Source organism: Gossypium arboreum, chromosome 7 (genome assembly GCF_025698485.1).
Source record: "Gossypium arboreum isolate Shixiya-1 chromosome 7, ASM2569848v2, whole genome shotgun sequence".
In the NCBI taxonomy this organism is placed as follows: domain Eukaryota; kingdom Viridiplantae; phylum Streptophyta; class Magnoliopsida; order Malvales; family Malvaceae; genus Gossypium; species Gossypium arboreum.
In genome coordinates this window covers 45,575,452-45,598,101 of record NC_069076.1, presented here as the reverse complement: position 1 = coordinate 45,598,101, position 22,650 = coordinate 45,575,452, and the positions used below count along the sequence as shown (strand labels likewise).

The following is a 22,650-nucleotide window of genomic DNA, read 5'->3' as shown; positions in this document are numbered from 1 at the left end:
TATGAGATTAAAAGTGAAGACCACTTTTACGGTAAGATTTTCGGGGCGAAAATCCTCGAAGGGGGAGAGTTGTAATATCCTCGATTTTGGGCCTAGTCGAAATAGTGGTTTCGTGACCACAAAATCTGAGATATAAATAATTATTTTATGATTATTTTAAGGTCTATGATATGATTGCATGATTGTGTGAAAATTTCGTGAAGAAATTTTATGCATAAAGTGCTTAATTTGAAATTTGGGACTAAATTGAATAAATTGCAAAACTTGTGTTCTAGAAGTATTTTGCATAAAATTGAATTAGATTATTAATTAGAGGTCCTTAAAGAGTAATTTTACCAATTTCTAAGTCTATGGACAAAAATTGGACATGGATGGAATTTTGGAAAGTTTAGTAGTAAGGGCATTTTGGTCATTTAGGGGTAAAATGAATTAAAATACAAAATTAAAAGCCAATTTTGCTCATCTTCAACCCCATGGCCGAATATAGCAAGGAGAAACCATGGCTAGGGTTTTTCAAGCTTCCAAGCTCGATTGTAAGTCCGTTCTAGCCACGTTTTTAATGATTTTTAAGTTTTTAGAGTCCCGGTAGCTCGATTTAGCTTATGCTAGCAATAATTTAACCTAGGGTTTATATTTGGAAAAATACCCATAGGTGAAATTTGTGTATTTTGGTGTTTTATGATAGAATATAAGGTTTTAAATTATGTTAGACAACTTGTGCTACTCGGTTTTAAGTGAAAACGAGCAAAAGGGCTTAATCGGTAAAAATACCTAATAGTCATAAGTACATGTTAGAGTGAGAATTTGATGTTGCCATAGAAGGGAAAAATGATCAGCATGTCATAAAACATAAGAAAATAGGCTGAATTTTAATTTACGAGCTTTGGGGCAAAAGTGTAAATATGCAAAAGTTTAGAGGCAAAATTGTAATTTTTCCAAAATATGATTTTGGGTCAATTTGAATAATGTGAGTCCTAATTAGACTATATTTTAAATGATAGAGCAAGGAAAACTGAAATTCGGCTAAAATGGGAAAATACCAAGTTGTGGACGAAATGGTAAAATAGCCATTTTCGCATACGAGGTAAGTTCATGTGTAAATAATGTAGCATAATTGTTATTTTTAAGTTATTGATATTAATTATGTGTTATGCTGAATTTTATTATGAAATGTATGCTTTGTGGTTAATTTCAAATAATATGTAAATTATGTGAACTATTTGTTAAATATAATTGTTACTGAGTATTGATTTGGCATTCTACGGAAGACGGCAAGGATAAGTGTTCGAGGAAAAGCCCGTTTGAACCTTAGGAATAGATTAGGATACAAGTGACATGTCACTAGGATGGTTGAGCATCCGAACTCGTTGAGTTGAGTCCGAGTTCACTTATGGATGCGAATGTCCGAACTCGTTGAGTTGAGTCCGAGTTCGTGAGATGTAACTAGGCATCCGAACTCGTTGAGTTGAGTCCGAGTTCACTTATGGATGCGAACGCCTCGAGCTCGTTGAGTTGAGTCCGAGTTCACTTACGGATGCGAATGTCCGAACTCGTTGAGTTGAGTCCGAGTTCGTGAGATGTAACTAGGCATCCGAACTCGTTGAGTTGAGTCCGAGTTCACTTATGGATGCGAACGCCGAGCTCATTGAGTTGAGTCCGAGTTCGCTTATGGGCGGGTTACATGATTGCTTGATTGAATATGTGGCACTTATGTGCAAGTTATCCATGTATCCAATTATATTCGATGTGTTCAACGGGTAAAGTTCTACTCAAATGGAGGAATACTCAAGATGAAAGGGACGTATTGGTAAGTGTTGTGAAATGGATACTTTGAACAGGTATGTACTTAACCCTCGGGTTGAAAACTCGATATAACAACAATATGGTAAGATGATAAATGAAAAGATGATATTAATGTCTTGGTGATGATTATGCAAATGATGTTTTATGTTTGCTTATATGGTTATGTTACTTGCTATTTGCATGTGAGCTTACTAAGCATTTATGCTTACTCCTCCTTTTCATTCCTTGTAGTGTTGACAAGCCAGCTCGGAAATCGGAAGCGGTTGGAGGCACGCTCACACTATCCGTATACCATCTTGGCATAATGGCTTGTATATTTTGAGTATGGCATGTATAGCATTATAATCATTTTGTATATATGGTCTTATGATATGGTTATTGAGTGGTATGGAAATAGAAATGCTTGGTAATGATTAGCCATTGGAATGGCTAATCATGATCATATTTGGTATTATGTATGTCAAATTGCTAGCTAATCCATGGAAACCATGAAATAGGTAAAATTTACCATAAAATAGATTCAGACAGCAGCAGTGACGTGAGTTTAAAAAATCACTAAAAATAGTAGAAATGGAATTAAATAATGAATAAGTTATGGAATCGAAGTTTGATGAGTCTATTTTCATATGGAATAAGCGAAACAGGTATATGAGCTATATTTTATGAGATGTTTAAATTTTTGTGAAATAGGGCCAGAGCGATTTCTGGATCCCCTGTTCTGAATTTGGAAATTCACCATAAATTTTACAAAGATAATTAGAAGTCATGCTTTATATGTACAGATTCCTTATTGAGTCTAGTTTTATTAGAGATAAACGGCATAGTCATTGAAGCTCTGTATAGGGAGATATCTGATTCGTAATACACTGAGGTCAGAGTAGTTGAACCCTGAAACAGGGGAGACTTTAACTAATAAACTGTACTAATTGGCCCAACCAAAAATTTTAGAAAAAAATCAGTAGATATATATATGTGTCTAGTTTCAGGAAAAATTTACGGAATTGGATTTCGAGTTTCGTAACTCGAGATATGATTTTTAAAGAGACTGTGATGCAGTTATCCAGCTTGTCTGGAAATTTTAAAATGAATTGTATGAGCTGTTTAATTAATGAATTAAGTCCGTTAACACCTCGTGTTCGACTCCGGCAACGGTCTCGGGTAGGGGTGTTACATCCTCTCACTACTAGTCTATTGGGAGGAGAAACCAAAGTTGTCTCCCCCCCCCTCCATTGCCGTGAATGGAAGAAAGAAAGACTTCAACTTTTATTTTTCTATCTTGCTTCCTTGTCTCTTGCAAATGAAGCTAGAGAGGAGAGGCCGGCTGCATGTAGTGGAAAACCATGAAATTTGTTTGCTTATAAGTTGAAATTTTCAAGTAGAAGGCTAAAAAGGTGGGAGAAGGCTGTAGTGGAAAAGGGGAGGAGCAAATTGAATAGGTAGAATCGGCGTTGGGAACCTTGGTGAGTTTTCCTTGAACTTTTATTTTCTTGTGTTTGATAATTGTTGAAACCGTTAAATTGTTGTCCGAATTTTACCTTGTTGGTATTGTTAATTGCTGCCCTGTTCATGCTGTCTAAATATTGTACTATTAATGCTGTCCGAATCAGCCTCCGAATGTGATATATTATAGCAATTAAGCCAAGTGTTGCGGGTCCTCTTAGGCTGCCCACAACGCAACCTTTCAATACTAATGTTACCATGAATTAACCTTCAATTGATGGTGTGGTGTATGATTTATGTTAGGGCAACCCCTTTTTTTGGTTGCATTTTGAGTAATTACATAATAGTTGGTGAGTGTGATTGAATGAAGGATGTATCTTCTTGTGATGGTAAACCACGAGATTTTAAAATTGAAAGGAATGTAAAGTCCTCGTTGTTAAGTCCTCCTTGGTGCTAGTTGAGAAGAATCGGTCACTATATTGGAGGCCATTGCGAATATGAAGTTAGTATAGAGATGTGACTGAATTGTTATTATGTGAATAAATATTTGTTTGATGATATATATATACATGTATTCGCAATGGGATAAAATGTGTATTAAGGTAAGTTTCATGGTGATTATGCTTGTGATGTTGGGTTGATATTCGGCATTGAGTAATGTGGGTACGGTGATTAATCGGCTATGAAATTAGCTAAATTGAATAGGTATGTTTAATGATATGCTTAGTATAATGTATGATCTTATAACTCGGTTTGGTATTGAGATAAAGATTAAATGAAATGTGATTGTTAAGTGAATAATATTAGTTAAGTACTTAAGCAAATCTATTGTTTTACTTAAGCTTAAGAGCAAAGAGGATCAAAGTCGGATAGGGGAAAAGAGAAAGTAAACGAATAGCCGTGGACATCTAATCGTCGACCACTTCCGAGGTAAGTTTCAAGTGATTAAACGTTGAGTAAATTCAATCATAATAGGACATAATGAGTTGATTTAATAAGATATGATGTGGCCATGATATGTCTTAAACTCAAATGGTAAGTTCATATGTGTTTGGACTTGGAAATTTAAGAGCAAATTGTAATAATTTGCTTGGACAGCAGCAGTAATGTGATTTTAGAAAACCACTATAAATTGTTGGTGTGGAATTATAGGCTGAATAAAATATGTAATCAAAGCTTAGTTGGTCTAGTTTCCTATAAAAGAGACCGTGGAAGCAAAGAAATTTCCTATAAAGAGATATTTAAAGTTGTGTGGGACAGGGTCAGAATGACTCGAAATCCCTGTTCTGTTTTAAGAAAATCACTATAATTTGTACAAAAATGGTTACAAGATAAAATTTATATGCTTAGACTCCTTAATGAGTCTAGTTTCAAATTAAATCAAATAGAACATACTTTGAATTCTGTACAATGAGAATTTTGATTCGTAGTGAAGACTGGTTAGGTTAGTCAAACAGTGAAACAGGGGAAACTTTAAGAAAAATCTGGTATTGATTGGCCAAACCTAAAATTCTGAAAAATTTATGGATGGAAGATATACGAGTCTATATTCAGCGAAAATTAACGGCAAGTGATTCGGAGCCTTGTAGCTCCAGTTATAAATAATTTAGTGACCATTGCTCAGGAAAAACAGCTCGTAGTGAATATGTGATTTTGTTGTAAACATGGATAAAACTTGTTTTAGTTGCTCATAAGCTATTGATTAAACCCATACTTGAATTCTAATTCGTGATATTGTAAAATGATATATGAGTGTTAGATGGATCTTTGATATTAAAATTTGTAAAAGTGTATATATACGTGATAAGGCCTAATGGCCGATGTGATGAATGTGAAAGTGTATATATGTGATAGGGCCGAGTGGTCAACGTGATGGATGTGGAAGTGTATAAATGTGATAAGTCCCGAAGGGCATTTGTGTCGATACTATATCCGGGTTAAAACCCGCAGGCTTTATGCGAGAATATTATCAGCGATTAATGACCAGAGGCTTCGTGCTCGTACTATATCCGAGCTCTAATGACCCGATGACTACGTGTGGAGATTTTGTCCGTAAGCCCGAACTAAAGGTTTCTTGAAGATTCAAGTAAAGCGTAAGATTATGCGACTTCACGGTGACAATTAGTAATAAATACGTTCAATGCGTTAAGTTGGTCAGGTATGTATTTTGAGATTATATTTAAGTTTGATTTAGACTAAATCACAAGGTCGTTATGTGATACACATGTGAGTAAAGCAATAAGACTGTTCTATGATTATTGTGCATTTGGTCGATGTGGAAAGTCAGGTAAAAATATGTAATGTACCTATGATCATAAGAGGTCACCATCAAGTGAGAATTTATCTGCCTATTACATATGATGAGACGTGCATATTCGGAAAAGGGGATGGTATGCCCGAAGGAAGAGTGAAATAAAAATACGAACAACTATGTTATAATTTGATTGTTATCTGTTGACACTGCTTAAAACTTTCACACATTCATATTCACATATTTTAGACAATAGATATCATATTCAAATAATTTGGTGACTCGGTTTAGCGGTCCCGAAACCGCTTTCCGACTAGGGTCATTTAGGTCACACAACTCTCCCCACTTAAGAAATTTTCGTCCCTAAAATTTCTACCGATGCATAGTTTAGGATAACGTCCTCTTATTGAATTATATTCATATAAACATTAGCTCATTGATAGCAATTTTAATTCATTATTGATTTCGAATCGAGCTATAAAATCATTTTCTTATCTTAAAACAAATACATAAACATTTCTACAAGTACGCACCTATATCTCATTTTCTTGATTTCATAAGCAATAATCACTTAATTTAATTCACAATGCATTTCAAACACATATTAAGCACATTTTAACATGTATAATTCACATCATCAACCCACATATTCATTCATGTATAAGTTGTAACCTGACCGAAAGTACACACATACTCAAACACCCCAATAAATATCCTTTATAACTCCATCGTATCTCAATATTCAACTTAACTTATTTCCAACAGAAAATTCAACTTCCACACACCTGAACATTTAATTCATTCAGCACATTCAATCACCGTTAATGCTACCCGTATACAGTCGATTAGGCATAAAGCCTCGTATAGTACATCGGCATGGGATTTATGTTAGCACTAACCCATATATCCAAAATTATCAGCATTCATCACAAATTCTTACAGACTTTCAAATGTCGAACTTAATCGAAATAATTTCTTGAATATGATTAACAAAAAATAGGGTCATTTAGCAATAGCACATATGACTTCATATACCAAGCATTCCATAGACTAAATCCGTAACACATTTATAACTTGAATTCATTTCTTAACAACATATCCACCATCTTTTTACTTTCATCTGATTTTCTCATACCTTCCGTACATACCTGTATCACTTATTCTGATCTTACTTAATTTATCATCTTAAATATACCCGTTGAATCATTCGAAATCATTACGGATACTCATTAAGCACATATAGCTCTTACAATGCCATATCCTAGATATGGTCTTACATATTCTCACATATCGAGCCGATGCCATGTCCCAAACATGGTCTTATACACTATCTCAAATCAATGCCTTCGTCCTAGACGAGGTCTTACATGAATTCCACTTCACACACTTAGTGCCCACTGACCGATCTCGCACTCATAGTGCTCGTTTAAAGGAATTCGCACACACACAGTGCCTCTAATCATTCACACCCATAGTGCTCTTATTCATTCGTTATTACACATTGAAATGACTTAACCAAGTCGATAAACATCATGTATGTACACTTTTAAACATATCATCTCATTTAAATTTGAATTCGTATAGTAATGAACACTTAAACTTTGCTCAAATTACCGGCACGAAGCCTACTAGGCACGAAGGCCCGAATACACGTCACCAGCATGATTGCTCTTCGGGACCTAGCCCGGATACATCACTAGCACGAATGCTCTTCGGGACTTAGTCCGGTTGCATCACTAGCACGAATGCTCTTCGGAACTTAGTCCGGATACATCACTAGCACGAATGCTCTTCGGAACTTAGTCCGGATACATCACTAGCACGAATGCTCTTCGGAACTTAGTCCGGATATATCACTCTCAATTCTCATGTACATATACACATATAGCAATACACATTAGCATATCATTTACATTACTTGAATACAAACACAACATGCTTATCGACCATTCAACTTCCAGTTCCATAGCCACATACAAAAATCACATTTATAGTCATAACACTCTTTCAAAATTGCATCACTTATACCCTTAATTCAATCCAAATCGAAATTCAAATACGAGTACATGATACGTACTGATCAACTTAATAATTTAGGCATATCTAAGTGAAGTTATATCGCAAATTCTCATAGTCGAAGCTTGCTACATTTCGATCGGGATCAAGATTCATTACAATACAAAGAACCACATTTTAATAGTCAAAAATCATCACACTATCATTTTATCACTTTATGGCATGTATAAATAGACTCACGCGTGCTACGTTAGTCCTAGAATAGACTAAACCGTAGCTCTGATACCAATATAATTGTAACACCTCTTGTTCGACTCCGGCAACGGTCTCGGGTACGGGGTGTTACACAACGTAAGTTAGTCATATGACATTTTCGAATCTAAAAGTCATTTCTAGATGGAAAATTTACCCATCAATTAAAAGAGAATCACATGATGTGCATCATTTAACTTAAAAAATGCTAAATTTTTAACATAAGAGTTTTTTGATTAATTGTAAAAGAAGTGAAGGCTTGTTCGAAATTGTAGATCGCAAATTCATAATTATTCATGATCACTATTAGAAGGTGATTATTTATTCAAAAGATGCATTTGATTCCATGAGACATGTTTTTCTAAGAAGTATGTCCAATGGAAATCAAACATAAAGGATTGTGACTCTTCAAAATAGTGTATATTAAGTGTATATAAATAGAGGGTCTATGGTGGTCACAAATTACAATTACAATCAATCCTATTTTTCAGAAATTAAAGTAAGAGTTAGGGAATTCCTCGATTTTGCTAATCAAAGGAAATTCGCAAGCTTTGTTGCATCCCGGGAGGACCATTGTCTTAACCCTCTAACAACTTTGTGTGGGGGCAAATAGTTCTTTTTGGAAAGCGTCATCCGCAGCTCGAAGTCTACTATTTATTTCAATATCATCTCCGGATCTATCTTCTCCACTCTATATATCCATCAAGGCTCACTAACCATGTTTAACTCATAATGTAATCCCAAGACTTGGACTAACAAAATTATAATTTCAAAATATCATAGTAATCGTACGTGGATTCTATAACCATTGTTATAAAATTAACCTTCAAGTATATACATCAGCAGAATTAGATTTACCATAATTTAAAGACAATATTTAGGAGGTGTACCTAGTCGGGTTAGCTTGAACGTTAAGTAGCTCAACTATTGTTGCAGGTTGTCTTTGCCTTTGTTGAGTTGGTGGTTTTCTTGTTGGGGAAAGAGTTCCACTTCAAGTATATCATCTTTGAAACTATTTTGGTAATAACAATTTAAAGTTATGAACAATAACATATACAAAGTAATGTTTATGAAAGATTTAAACCGTTGCTTAAGCTCAATTGGTGGGAACATTAAGGTTTAAGTAAACTTTATAGGTTGAGTTTAAGGTAAGGTATATATCACTTGTTTTTGTTGTATAAGTAGTTAGTATATAAAAGATGGATGCGATGCTCCAATAAATTCCATTTTACCCATTTCTAATTAAAGATCAATCATACATGATCCAATCTTTAGTCAAACTTATAAGCAATTAATGACATTTACCAATCCTTACATTGTTAATGATCTCTATGTTGGGATCTAGTGCCCTTAGTGTAGTGATTTCGTCTATGTATTTGTAATTTTTTGAACAAATTGGTTTGATAAAAATCCATCATTATCATTAACACCTTTTGTATAATGTCCTTAATGGTATTTGCATACAAAGAAAAATGAAAGTAAATATTGGCTCACCGATTAACTAACGTTTAAACTAATATTAAGCAATATTACGTGATCAGATTATAATGCGGAAAGGTAACTTACATTGGTAGATAATCTAAACATGTCCTTAGTCTAATCTAAACATGCGAAAAGACTAATATGTTGTCTATCATGTCCACATGGGGAGATACCTTGTATTGGGTATCGGAGTGGATGACTCCTAAAGTAGAATAGATCCTAGATTCGTTTATGGATTTTTTCACTTGTGACATACATAGTGTGACACACCTTAATCCTAAGTGGATGATGGACTATGTATGTATGACTCGTATACTTTGATGTAAATGAAAGCCCGAGTTCAAATAAATAATGAACCAAAAGCTAGTACATTGGGAATACGACTTTTGCATGATGTAGCATTATTTTCACAATAATGGAATTCATAGTCTAATTAAGGGTAAATGATATCCTCTCATCAGCATTACATGATAGATGGAAAGTAACGTGACCACAGGTCATTTGTCTTGAAGATAAATGATTTAATTACTATTTGTTAGTAATTAACGTTTCATGAAGGAATATATCACAGTTACCGTAAGATAAAATAGAATCATATTGTGAGAATGAATTTATCCCAAAGAGATTAAGGATATCATATGAGAGTAACACACTTATGATAATGTCATTGGTCAATCACTTAATGAGTGCATTTTGTAATGGTATACAACAAGATAGATAATCATGGTATTTTAGTGGAATGACTCCATGATTAAATAATATTGTAATTAATAGGTGAAAAGCTAATACTTAATTACATATTATTTGAGCTCAATTATATATGTCCAATTGGTCCTTCCATTAGCTCGAGATAACCAAAAATGAATTGCATGTAGAACCAATAATATGAAATGAATGAAAATGATGAAGTAAGATAAATAGATTGCATGTATCACTTTTTGCAAGGATTGTATATTCTCACTAAGTACAAAAGATGGCTTAGAAATTAATTTCATTTATTTGAATTATTATTTAATTAAATAATTGAAGTTCAAGTAAGAATTAAATTAATTAGTCATTGTGGATTTGTTGAATATGGAATTAAATATATTTCCTCATAAATTTTAATACGGTAAAGTTTTTATTAGAAAATTAAGTTAGTTAATTTAATAAATTAAATTAAATAAAGAATATTTTAGGAAATAGAAAATAGTTATTAGGTTGGATAAAAGTTCAAACAACACATAATTATACCCAATGCATGAAAGGCTCAAATAGACCCGGTAAATGCAAAGGGAAACAAACCCTACTTGTAACACCCCATACCAGTATCCTACGTCGAGCCGGGATACGAGACGTTACCTAACTTAAACTCGTGCTTACAACCAATTCCGAGTCTCCAAGACTTGGACAAATTTAAAGCTTTCTCAAGCTTACCAACACGTCCTTAATATGGGCCTACGAGGCCCAAAACACATATCGAAAATCATTCGGAACAACTCGGGTTCTTTAGTCAACTTTAGAAAAATGACACTTAACACAAGGGCACACGCCCATGTGGGAAGGGCAACACGCCTGTGTGACCAAATCGACATGGTCGTACTATTGGCTTGTGTGACTCACACGACCTAAGCAATATAGGGACACGCCCATGTCCCTCACCCGTGTGGAATTAATTCTAAATTCACACCTATAGAGGTTTTCACACGGCCTGGCACACGCTCGTGCCCCTAACCCGTATCCTTTACATGGCATGACAAGCCCGTGTCCTAGCCTGTGTGCAAAAACCTGGACATTCTGTTTTTGACGTCAGCAATTCTTAAGGGTCACACGGCTGAGACACACAACCGTGTCTCTGGCCGTGTGTTTACTATCATGCATACTGACTTGCGAACTTTACGTGCAGGGAACACACGGCTGGACAACATGCCCATGGGGTAGCCGTGTGCCTACCCGTATGGACAAAATAAGGCTATTTACCAAGCCTCTTTGCCACCCTTACTTACATAACCTGCATAAGATCACTCTATACCAAAACAAGGGCACATCATATGGTTAAATCAACCACAATAGACAACATTTCAATTGTACAAATTTATTCATCCATAAAAAGTAACATCTACTACACAATATCAAAATCAATATTGACCATTACCCATAGCCTTATACAAAATGAAAGGATTTAACCCAAGCCACCCATTTGGCTAATTTCTCAAGGACACAAAACAAAAAAGTCTAAGCCATATACATGCCATACTCAAAAACAAGAAGTCTAACTGTACCGAGTGCTTTAGATGATAGTGTGATCGTAGCCTCTGACGTCCGTTGAATCCTCGAGCTATTTCAGCATCACTATAAGAAAATGGGAAAAGAGAGGGAGTAAGCATAAAGCTTAGTAAGTTGCACATAAATAAATATACGACAACAATGTTACCATTCATCAACATGCTCATCACACAAAAATGGGCATAAGCACAACTTACTCATCACTATCCATATAAATCTCATAGCATATATCAAGCTAATATCTCATGCATGTCAAATAAGTACCTGTACCACTCACAACACGGTTATACCTTACTCGTTAGCTTAAACTGCATCTCTCACCGTTGAACCGTTCAGAACTTTACTGGATATTCAATAAGCCTCAAACATGGGGTAGGGTGCCGTTGCCATATCCTAGACATGGTCTTACACTGACTATCATCTCATAGCCAATGCATGTCCCAAACATGTCTTACACTGGCTTACGTCTCGAGGCCGATGCATGTCCCGGACATGTCTTACACTAGCACTCATCTTGATGCTGATGCCATATCCCAGACATGGTCTTACATAGGCTCTCATAATGTGGCTGATGCATGTCCCAAACATGTCTAACACTAGCCCACAATAACCCATATGTCATGGCATGGATATCCGATTTATTTCCTAGGTTCAAATGGGAACTCTACTATCTCTATTATCATCATACTTTCACAATTCCACAATCAAGCAATTCATGCTATATTAATTCAAATACAAATCAACACACACATTAGCAATGTAGTTGTATTATTTACATACAACTTACCTCGGATTACAAAATGTGGCGACTAGTCAATTTAGTCGATTTGATTGGCTTTCCCCCGATCTAGGCTCAAATTCGCTATTACTTGATCTATAATAGCAAAATGTATTTATTTAGTCACTAAATAAAATTTGGCAATCGAAAATTCACATCTTCGGTAAAATGACCATTTTGCCCCTAGACCCGAAAATAGATTTTTATCGAATTTCTTCATATCTTAAGCCTAGCCAAACTCCTTTTTATCTTATAGTAACCCCAAATTATCACTATTTCACACATATATCATCTATTTTACAACTTATGCAAAATAGTCCTTTCAGGTGTTTTCATGCTAACACCTTTTTCAAAAGTTGTTTATAACAGACCAAGACTCATTTTCTTTCATAAAAACTCAGCAAACATTACAAATACTTTCATGGAAAAACCCTAAACTCCTAATCATTTTGCAAAATAGTGCCCTCATTTGAAAGCTCATGCTTCAAGGGTCTCAAAAGTACAATAATATTCAAGAAAAGCCATTAAAATCACTTACTTGCAAGAGGAATGAGTTTCTGAAATTTTTGAAGCTCAAAACCCCTAAAAATGGCTGAAAAATAGGAGGAAATGAAGAAAGAATGAAAGAAAAAGATGATAGCTAAGCTTAGGGCATTATAATATCATACATTATGTCATCAAATTACCTAATGTTGACTTTTCAACATTTTTATCTCACATGGCCGGCCAGCTAAGATTTAAGAGTCTTTTTGCCCTTTAAAGACCCCCAAATTAAGGTTCATAACAATTTAACACCCTTAGCTATCAATTTAAGACTTTTGCACTTTATGCGATTTAGTCATTTTTCGAAATTAAGCAAGCAAACGCTAAAATTATTTCACCAAATTTTCCATGCACTAATATAAACTTATTATAAGTATAAAATATTAATAAAATATCTTCTCTGACTTCGGATTGGTGCTCCCGAAAGCACTATTCTGACTAGGCCCAAAATCGGGCTGTTACACTAGTAATCTCTAGGACATGTCACTGCCCCTATATATTCTAGTTAAAGAAGAACTTCTATTTTCTATTAAGATATTATTAAGTAGATAAAATATTATTATCTAGGGCAATAAATTCTTGTACAGTTTCTCTCTATATAAGAACTATGTGTTGATCTATTAATATACATTATTGAGCGTTGTTATTTTGTCAGAAAATAGTAGAAATTGATTTTACAGAATAAATTCTATTTTCTAGAAAAAAAATTCATAGTTTCTAGTTATAGAGAGAATTAATGTTCCCACTAAAAGTTAATAAAAATTTTCATTCTGTGCACTTGGTTCGTATTGTTTGATCCCACACTCAAAGCATTTCGGATTCGAAAATAGTAGAGAAGGCCATTCACTTTTGTTTATAGTTCCTTTATGTGTTTTCAAATGAAGAATTTGTTATTTCCATTTATGTTTAGGGTTCTATGAACTTTTCATCCATGGAAGAAATGTTTCTCCATTAGAGTTTTCCTACAACGATTTTGTCTGCTTTTATGGCATGGTTATGTTTGCTTTTATGGAATGGTTATGTTTGCTTCTATAGCATGGTTGTTTAAGTTTCTGTTTAGTTTTTTCGGTTTTCCAAGCGTTTGGAAGAAATAGGGTAAATTTGTTGTTTGACGATTTGTTGAGTGGTTATGGTGGCGGTTTTGGCAGCGCTATTCATAGAAAGTAGGAAAGTTGAAGAGTGGCATATCAATTCCGACGAGGGGGAAGAGGAAATTGGGTGAGGGGTAGGAAGGCAAGAGGTAATGGTGAACGACAGGGGGATGGATTGCAGGAAAACCCTTACCGTTAAGCGCCGTGGTGGGTCGAGTGGACTTCAAATCGTCAAAGATGTTGCCACTAGATTGAGGAGTGGATATGAACTGGATGCTATCATCTTAGAGAGGAATGAGGGCAGATTGAGGGTGAATAGATGGTGTTGGATCTTGTCAGAGTCGGGGTTTCTCATCATTCATTTGTCATGGGAGACATGTGGTATCAAGAGAGCTTTGTACGTATCAATGTGAAAATGTCAGTTTGCAGGAGGGGCAACTCAAACAGTGTTTGGATGCGCATGGGTCTTCCTTCAAGATGCTAGTCAACGAAGGGGACCCCGATCTTTTTCTTCTTGTAGAAGACAAACGACAAAACGTGTCCAGGGAGGTGATGTGATGGGGTTAGGCCTGAAGGTGATAGTGGCGGGAGACGGAGGATTGGAATGGATCTCAACGGTCGGGGTGCCTACCATCGGCTTGTTTACTATCGGATGCTTCTGCTACCGTCTGCAACTAGCAACGAGTGTGGACAGAGGTAACTTTGGGAGCTTTTCAATTTCTTTGTATTATGGTTTTTAGATGAGGAAAGCTCAAATGCAGTTGGAATCTTGCTTTTCTTTTGATGTTTTCTTTTTAAGTTCAATGGTTTGTATTTTATTTGGATTTTTTTTATTTTTTATTCCTATTTGTAAAACGTTGTCGTATTGCGTCAATAAAGATGTCCAACTTTTGTTTAAAAAAAGTCTCAAGGTAATTTTATGTGGTGTTTATTTTTAAATAAATTTTTATTAATAATTTTAAAAAATTATTTTATTATAGTATCATTTTTTAAAGTTTTCCAAAAACATCCTATCGAAATTAATCTCAGCATTTTAATTTCCTATATTACCTAATTTATTATCTTTTATTTAAGTTATGTAAACATTGGGAAAATTTTAACGTATATTTTCTAATAATTTTATACACTAAAATTATTATAAAAAAGCATATTATTTATAATAAAAATATTTTTCCTTGTACATAAATCTTTTAATTAACAATTTATACACTTTTAATAATATATTCTTCGCTTTTCATTTATTTAAAATTTTCAATAAATTTATAATATAAAACCAACTAAAATATTGTCATAATGTTACAACTTGAAAATGAGTTAATTAAAACACAAATCTATTGCTTTAATAATACTATACATATTTCAATAAATAACATCAAAGTTCATTATATTTTATCCTATTTAAATACAATTAATCCATGCATCGCATGTAGGGGTGTTTAAATTTCGATTAAAACTAAATTAACCGACTGAACTAATCTAATTCGGTCGGAGGTCGGTTAATAATTTTTTAGAAGTTCGGTTATTGGTTAATTCGGTTCGAAATTAGGTAATTAACCGAACTTCATACTTAATAATACAAATTATATTTAGTTTTAATTTGGTTAATTCAGATAATTCAGTCAAATGAATATTACCAATTATGTTTTATACTTGTTTTAACTATATATATATATATATATATATATAAATTTTAGTTAATTTGGTTAACCGACCGAATTAACTAAAATATTTTAGTTCGTTATTTTTTTTTAAAATTTCGGTTCGGTTAACTGTTAAAGGATTAAAAGTTCAGTTAATTCAATTAATACTAGTTCAGTTTAATTAACCATTCGGTTAACCATTTGAATACTCCTAATTACATGAGATAAAGAATTATTATATGTAATATAATAAGGTACATAAGCTATATATGCTACAAGTGGTGCATTTATGTTTCTTATTTAATTTTTACATTTTAAAGGTAATTTTGATATTTAATTTTAATATTTTTAAAGATTATATTTTGAATTTAAAATAAAAAAACCTGTTTCTACTTATTCAAAAATTCACTATAAAAATCAAAAACATTTTTATAACGTCAACCTCACGTCTATTAAATTAAACAAAACTTAAATTCTTAAAATATAACTTGAAAAAGTTATAAATATTAAAATATTAAAAATAAAATAAAATTTTAAATAGTTAATTAAAATTCTTTAAATAATAATTTTTTAAAAATAGTGTTAAAATGTATTTAATAATTTAGAAACATATTTAAAAGCTTAAGATATTGTTAATAAATTAAAAATGTTTAAAACTTACTTTATTTTTAGCCATTTTTTTACTTAAATTAGAATTTTTACAGTAATATAATTTTGAAATTAAAATATGCTAAAAACTTTTAGGACATGAATTTTAAAATTAACTTTAATAAATTTGAATAAATTTAAATATTTCAGCTAATTATAGATATAAACTATTTTCAACTGAAATAATGGATGACAATATTAAATAAACTTTTTTCCATCAAGCGGATTTGAGTAAAAATTTTTTCCCTTGGGCCTAAATTAAATAAATTTTTAAATATTTTTACTTGAAATTTAATTGTAAAAATATAAATATTACTATAAATTAAAATATTTCAATATTTTTAAAAGAGGTTAATACAAAATTATACAAAAATTTGATTTAATATGCATTTAATACGTTACCTTTGATTTGGTGGAGTTATACACATAAAATCATTATTGTAGTTTAAATGTATATATGAAATTTTAATTTTGATTCAATCATACACATTTAAAACTTGTGGCCAACATCTACCCCCTTAATGGGCCTACAGAATGTAGAGGATTAGTTATTAGGCTCGCTTGGTAAATATCTTAATAAATAAATAAAAAAGAAATAAATATATCAATTTATTTTTATATTAAATAAATGTAACTATTTTTGTATGTAATATATAAGCATAAAATGATGTTATATAAATAATTATGGGGATAAATCTCAAAATTATACATGAATTTTGGTTTAAAGTGCAATTGTAAATATGAACTTTAATTTGGTGCAATTATACACGTGAAAGTCTAATTGTGGTTCAAATGTATACTTGAAACTTTAATTTTGATTTAATCATATACGTTTAAAATTTATTTTTATATTGGATAAATATAATTATTTATGTATGTAATATATAAACATAAAATGATGTTTTATCAATAATTTTGTTAATAATTTACAAGAATTGGATCAAATCAAATATCATATATAAAATTACATAAAATCAAAATTCATATATAAAATTACACATTAGACCAAAATTTATGTATAATTTTGAGATTTATCCCTTTTAAATTAGCGATATAAGTTATTTGAATTAGTTAAGTTAGCCTAAGCCTGGACCTAGAATTTTTTTTTTAAGTTTAGGCTTCGGCTCAAGTAATGGATAGATCTATTTATCAAACATTTATGAAATAAGTTACCTTTTTAAATACAAACTTCTCATTAGAATTTTTTTCCACTTTTCAAAATCATTTTATTTATAAAATGTTAAGAAATTTATACAAAAAATTTAATAAAGAAATATTACATAAATTTAATAAATACACAAAATCAATCAATGCAATGCATAAGTTTTTCAAGTTTTATTGTGATTAGAATTAAAAATATTTTAAAACTTTTAAGTATTATACAATTTTAAAAGGAAGAAAAATATACATTCTACGTTCTTCTTTTTAATGAAGATAATTTTATTAATTGTGTATGATTATATCAAATACAATAAAATTTTTATTTTAATAGATTTTGAGACCAATTTTAATTCTTGAATTTATTTCACAATTTAATTTTTAAAATAAAAATATTTTTGAATAATAAATAAAAATTGATTTTATTATAAATAAATTTTTATTCTAATTGTAATCCATTACAAGTAATGATGTAATATATTTATAATATTATTATAATAATAATTTTATTTTAATTATGATTTATTATATGGATTTTATATTAATATTTAAAAATATTTACTATAAATAAGTTTTATAAATAAAAATTTAATAGATTACATAAACACATTTTCATCTATGTTTAATCTAGGAAATTATATAATAACAATTTAATACAATATTTTATCAAATAAAATATTGAATTGCAAAATATAAAAATATAAAATAATTTAAATTTAGTTATAATATTAATCATAAAAGTAAATTTATAAAAATTATAAAATAAATTTAATATATTTTAATTGATATATACAATCAAATTCGTATCTCGTCAAGTAAAAAAAGTTAATTAATGTATATTTAATGGTTAAAATTTTATATATATATAAAATGAATAGTTAAAGATATAATTGAATAGAGAATAAAATATGAAGGTTGAATTGATAAAAATATTAATTATATAAAAATTACTAAAAGAGTAAACAGTAATTAAAATTTACACCGATTAAGTGTAACCCTCCCCCATGCAATTAATTTTACCTCTACTTCTAAACTGCCCCTAATCCCTCCAAAGTGGGAGAGTAAAAATAAACCGTCGGTACATGTGTGGTAATAATATTACCGACGAAAGCTGGCGCGAAAGCCTCTGCCAAGATCTCAAAAACGCCATGGATCTAATCTAATCTAAACCCAACGATTTCCAAGCTTTAGTTTCTTTAGCCTGAAGGCGAAAACAAAATGAAGAAGACGGCTCAATCTTGGTTTCTAGGCGGACCCAGCAACGGCGGTCTCGATAAACAGAAATCGGCGTCTTTGCTGGCTGATTGGAACGCTTACGCCTCTTCCCAAGACCCTGATGCTTCCGCTCTCGGCTTCGATATCGAATCCGCCATGCGTACCACCGGTGATAAAGTTAGTGGCACCTTTAACGTGTACGTATTTCTTGTGGCCTTTCTATTTGATTTTTGATAAACAACTGTTTGTTGTTCTAGTTTATCTTGTTTTCTTTGGCAACTAGATTCGATGTGGGTTTATTTAATCAGATAAATTTGTTCCCTTTAAAAAAGGACGGAAGGGGGAGGCTTAAATGCAATTTATTCAGGTCATATAAGTAAGGATTGGATTTCAGACTCTCTTGTTAGAGGTGTCAGGTCCTGAGAAGGTTTAGCGCTAAGATTAATGTTTGCTCAATTTGGCTCAAATATGTTATTTTGAACTTGATCCCAAATTCAATAACCAAGAAATGTTTGATAGTGAACGAATTGAGTGTAGCTTGACATATTTACACGACCACTAGTCGGGTTTTGACCTTGTAAAAGGATGGTAAGATTTGTTAGATGTAATAAACGAACCTCTCAACTTCCTTATTTTCCAAAATATTAGAAAAATTTGGCTTTGCAATCATTTTTGGTTTATTGGATGGTTGATACAGAGCAATAATGATCTAAAGAGAGGCAAAGATGACAGCTTTTGGAGCATGCCATTGTGCATGGTTTAGGTGGATCAATGTTGATAAGTTGTCATTCCTTAAGGTAGCAATGTTTGGATTCTTTTACTTCCGTATGTTTGGTGAAACCTATTGGGAATTTGCCTTTCTTTCCTTGTAGTGTGGTTACAGAGCATGGCATTGACAAGTTTCATGTTTGAGATATTGTTAGGCTGTAATTGCAAATGTATCAAAACAAGAGTTCATGGATGTTTCAATATAGGTTGCTTCATTTGCAAGTACTTGTTATGATTCACTGAGTGAGCTTTCCAAGCAAAGTAGATAGGTTTTTCATGTCACTACCATTAGCTCTACTACAGTTTAGTGCTTGGCCCCATTTATTCTGGCTACCTGCTCTCCTTGCATCCATAGTTTTCAAAGTTTCTCCCTGTGCATTCTACCTGTGGTGCTGCTGATAATTAGTTATGATTTTATGTATTTTATGAGTATTAGTAGTATGATCATGTAGGTTCAATAGATTTCTTGTGAATGTGAGGAAAGGATAATATCTGTGCTTGCCTTGATACAGCTTATGTCAATAATATTAAGGGTTGCCTTGATTAAATGATTATCATCTTAATCATATTCTGGTTTCTGTAAAGCATAAGAGGCCAAAGCCTTATTATGAGAAAGTCTGGGTTATTTATTTATTTATTTGAGCTTTTGTCAGTATTTTCTTCGTAATTATTATGTCATATATTTCAATGATGATGCTGATTTACCTCTTCAGGGTCTCAAAAGGAGTCAGAGGCTTACCTGGCAGTTTTCAGTCTGCAAGCAGGAATGTACCTTCTGCTAAATCCTTAATGTACTTCGGTGTGCTCCTTGCTTCTGGAGTGTTCTTCATCTTCATCGCATTCACCATGTTCCTTCCAGTGATCGTTTTGGTGCCTCAGAAGTTTGGGATCTGCTTTACAATAGGTTGTGCATTAATTGTTGGTTCATTCTTTGCTTTGAAAGGTCCTAGATATCAACTTGTGCATATGTCCTCCAGAGAGGTATATTTGTTCACTTCTTTTATGTATAGTCATATTTTAGTTTTACAACTTGAAACTTGCCATTTAAAGACCACCCCTGAATTCGAAGTAATTTTTTATTTGTTTCCTTCTTACAATCTCCTTACGTATTTTGCATTTTCAGAGGCTGCCTTTTACATTGGGTTTTGTTGGCAGCATGGTGGGAACCATTTATGTTTCCATGTGGCTTCACAGTTATGTTCTTTCCGTGCTTTTCTCCTTGTTACAGGTATTACCACCATATCATCTATAATTTCTTTGGTTTATTAGGGAAATGGGGGTACTGGGATAGCAGCCAATGCAGTTTTGAGTAGAGTTCTTCTATATCTATAAAGAGCCTAAACTGCTGTTATGCATAAATTACTGGTCTGACAGCTGATTGCTGGCTGATTTATAAAATTGTCAAATGCATTCTTTATGTGCTAGCTGTTTCACTAACAAATTGAATGCCGTATTTTCAAGTAAATTACGTTATTCATACAATGCCTTGTACAAACACAATTTTGTTAGTGATCTTCCAAGATCTAGTGTTTTTCCAGCATAAATTTTTTTCAAAGATGTGAAAGTAGTATGATATGTTATGTTACGAAAAGTAATCGTTAGCTGCATGTTGTATTACTAAATTCTGCATAAAAGTTTTGGAACACAGTTAGTAGAAACTGATGTCTCCTCTTCAATCTGATTTAGGTCGTTTCACTATCATACTATGCAATATCTTACTTCCCAGGAGGATCTTCTGGCTTGAAGTTTATATCTTCTATAATTGCCTCATCGGTCTTGAGATGCTTTGGAAGGTGATATGGGATTCATGTATTTTGGGTTTAGTAACTCTGTTGTTGCAGCTATTACAAGATTCATTCTGATATCAATTCTTTGTGCAACATTTAGTAAGTTTGTGTATAAATATCATTGCACTAACTTTGTGATGAAATAATGAGATATATATATATATATATATATATATATATATATAATGAAGAATGTTATTAAGAAATAATTGTCTGTTTACTACCCAAAGTAGCTAAACTATTTCCTTGGCGTATAGCATTTGAGAAAGAAATGTGATCAAATAACGATTTCAGGGCGATATGGGAGAGATCTAAAACTTTCGCATCCCTTTCAACAATTATCCTCTTGAACCCCATGCGTATACCCAATTATTTCATGGTAATCTTGAGCACCGAGAAAATCCTCATGGTCAGGGGTAATAATGGCAACCCCAACCTTAATAACAACATATACCTGGGGCTATTCATTTCACACACCCTCTCTGCCTGGGTAATATCAGTTTATGCAGCAACTTACCAAAGGTTAACTCTAAAAGGTGTTAATTCTGAATGGAATAACTATTAATTTGATTAACCAAAATTTTGAGACTTATTAAACGGTCGAAACTTGGTACTTTTTTTTTCTTTACTTTTAATTAAAACAACAACAAATAACAATACTAAATTAAAAACATTATTATTTACTTTGTTTATTATTTTTATTTTTGTTGACTTTTTAGTTTAATTTTGTTTTTTTTAAATATTTTTAGTTTTCATAGCAAGAATATTTATAAATCCATTAGTTTCTATATATTGGGCTTATATAATGTATAGGCCTATCTTTAATATACTGGATCTATCTATAATATATTGAGCCTGTAACATATTATTAATAATTTCGGTTAATCGGTTAATTTAATTAATTACTCAATTTCCAATCAAATTAAGTGATAATCAAAATTTACAAAAACATTAAACTGATCTTTGACCAAATTAGGTTCGTGACCTACCGATTAATCGAACTAATTCAAGTTAGTCGGTCAATTAAGTTAAAACCGAAAAATGATCACCCTTAAAAATTAGTGAATCCAATTCTATTAGTATATAAGGGAAAATTCGAACCACTTAATTTGTAACTAAAAAACTACAAGTTAAATGCACATCATATGCACACACGAATGCCAAGTTGAAAATTGATTGAAAATTGACTTTGAATCAATTTCAAAAATTAGGACATAAATGTTACTTATAACTTTGAAAAGAAGGAAATCTTTGTATTTCTTGATTACAAAAGAAATTCCTTTGATTCTTCTCTTTGGTGAAGTTTTGATTTGAAGATTGTCAAGACTTGAATTTGGATAGATGTGGATTACCTCAATTGTAATGGTGGCTTGCTCTTAAAATGAGTTTGGACCTCCTTCCTTCAATTGAAAAAGATTGAAAAGTTGCTTTCTTTAGAAACGAAAGGCATTTTTCTTCAAAAATAAGTTTTGTCATCTTTTCTTTGATCAAACAAGATTGGAATGGAGCTTTC

At 32.2% G+C, this 22,650-nt stretch overlaps 1 protein-coding gene across 2 annotated transcripts; it reads left to right on the top strand.

The window, feature by feature from the left end:
* The first annotated feature begins 18,371 nt into the window (after positions 1 to 18,371).
* LOC108481565 (protein transport protein SFT2-like) lies at positions 18,372 to 21,283 on the top strand. Of its 2 annotated transcripts, XM_053030497.1 has the most exons (5): positions 18,653 to 18,779; positions 19,280 to 19,379; positions 20,064 to 20,331; positions 20,474 to 20,578; positions 21,037 to 21,283. In XM_053030497.1, the coding sequence occupies exons 2-5, from the start codon at positions 19,354 to 19,356 to the stop codon at positions 21,145 to 21,147; spliced, it is 510 nt and encodes a 169-aa protein (XP_052886457.1). In that variant the 5' UTR covers positions 18,653 to 18,779; positions 19,280 to 19,353; the 3' UTR covers positions 21,148 to 21,283. The 2 variants fall into 2 exon arrangements, with proteins under 2 accessions (XP_017640171.1, XP_052886457.1); XM_017784682.2 differs by lacking the exon at positions 19,280 to 19,379 and having other exon boundaries at positions 18,372 to 18,779.
* The last annotated feature ends 1,367 nt before the right edge of the window (positions 21,284 to 22,650 follow it).

Coding starts and splice junctions, on each gene's coding strand:
- LOC108481565 (XM_017784682.2), top strand. CDS start 18,586: ATGAAGAAGACGGCTCAATCTTGGTTTCTAGGCGGACCCAGCAACGGC. Junction 20,332..20,473: donor TGCATATGTCCTCCAGAGAG/GTATATTTGTTC, acceptor TTGCATTTTCAG/AGGCTGCCTTTTACATTGGG. Junction 20,579..21,036: donor TGCTTTTCTCCTTGTTACAG/GTATTACCACCA, acceptor AATCTGATTTAG/GTCGTTTCACTATCATACTA.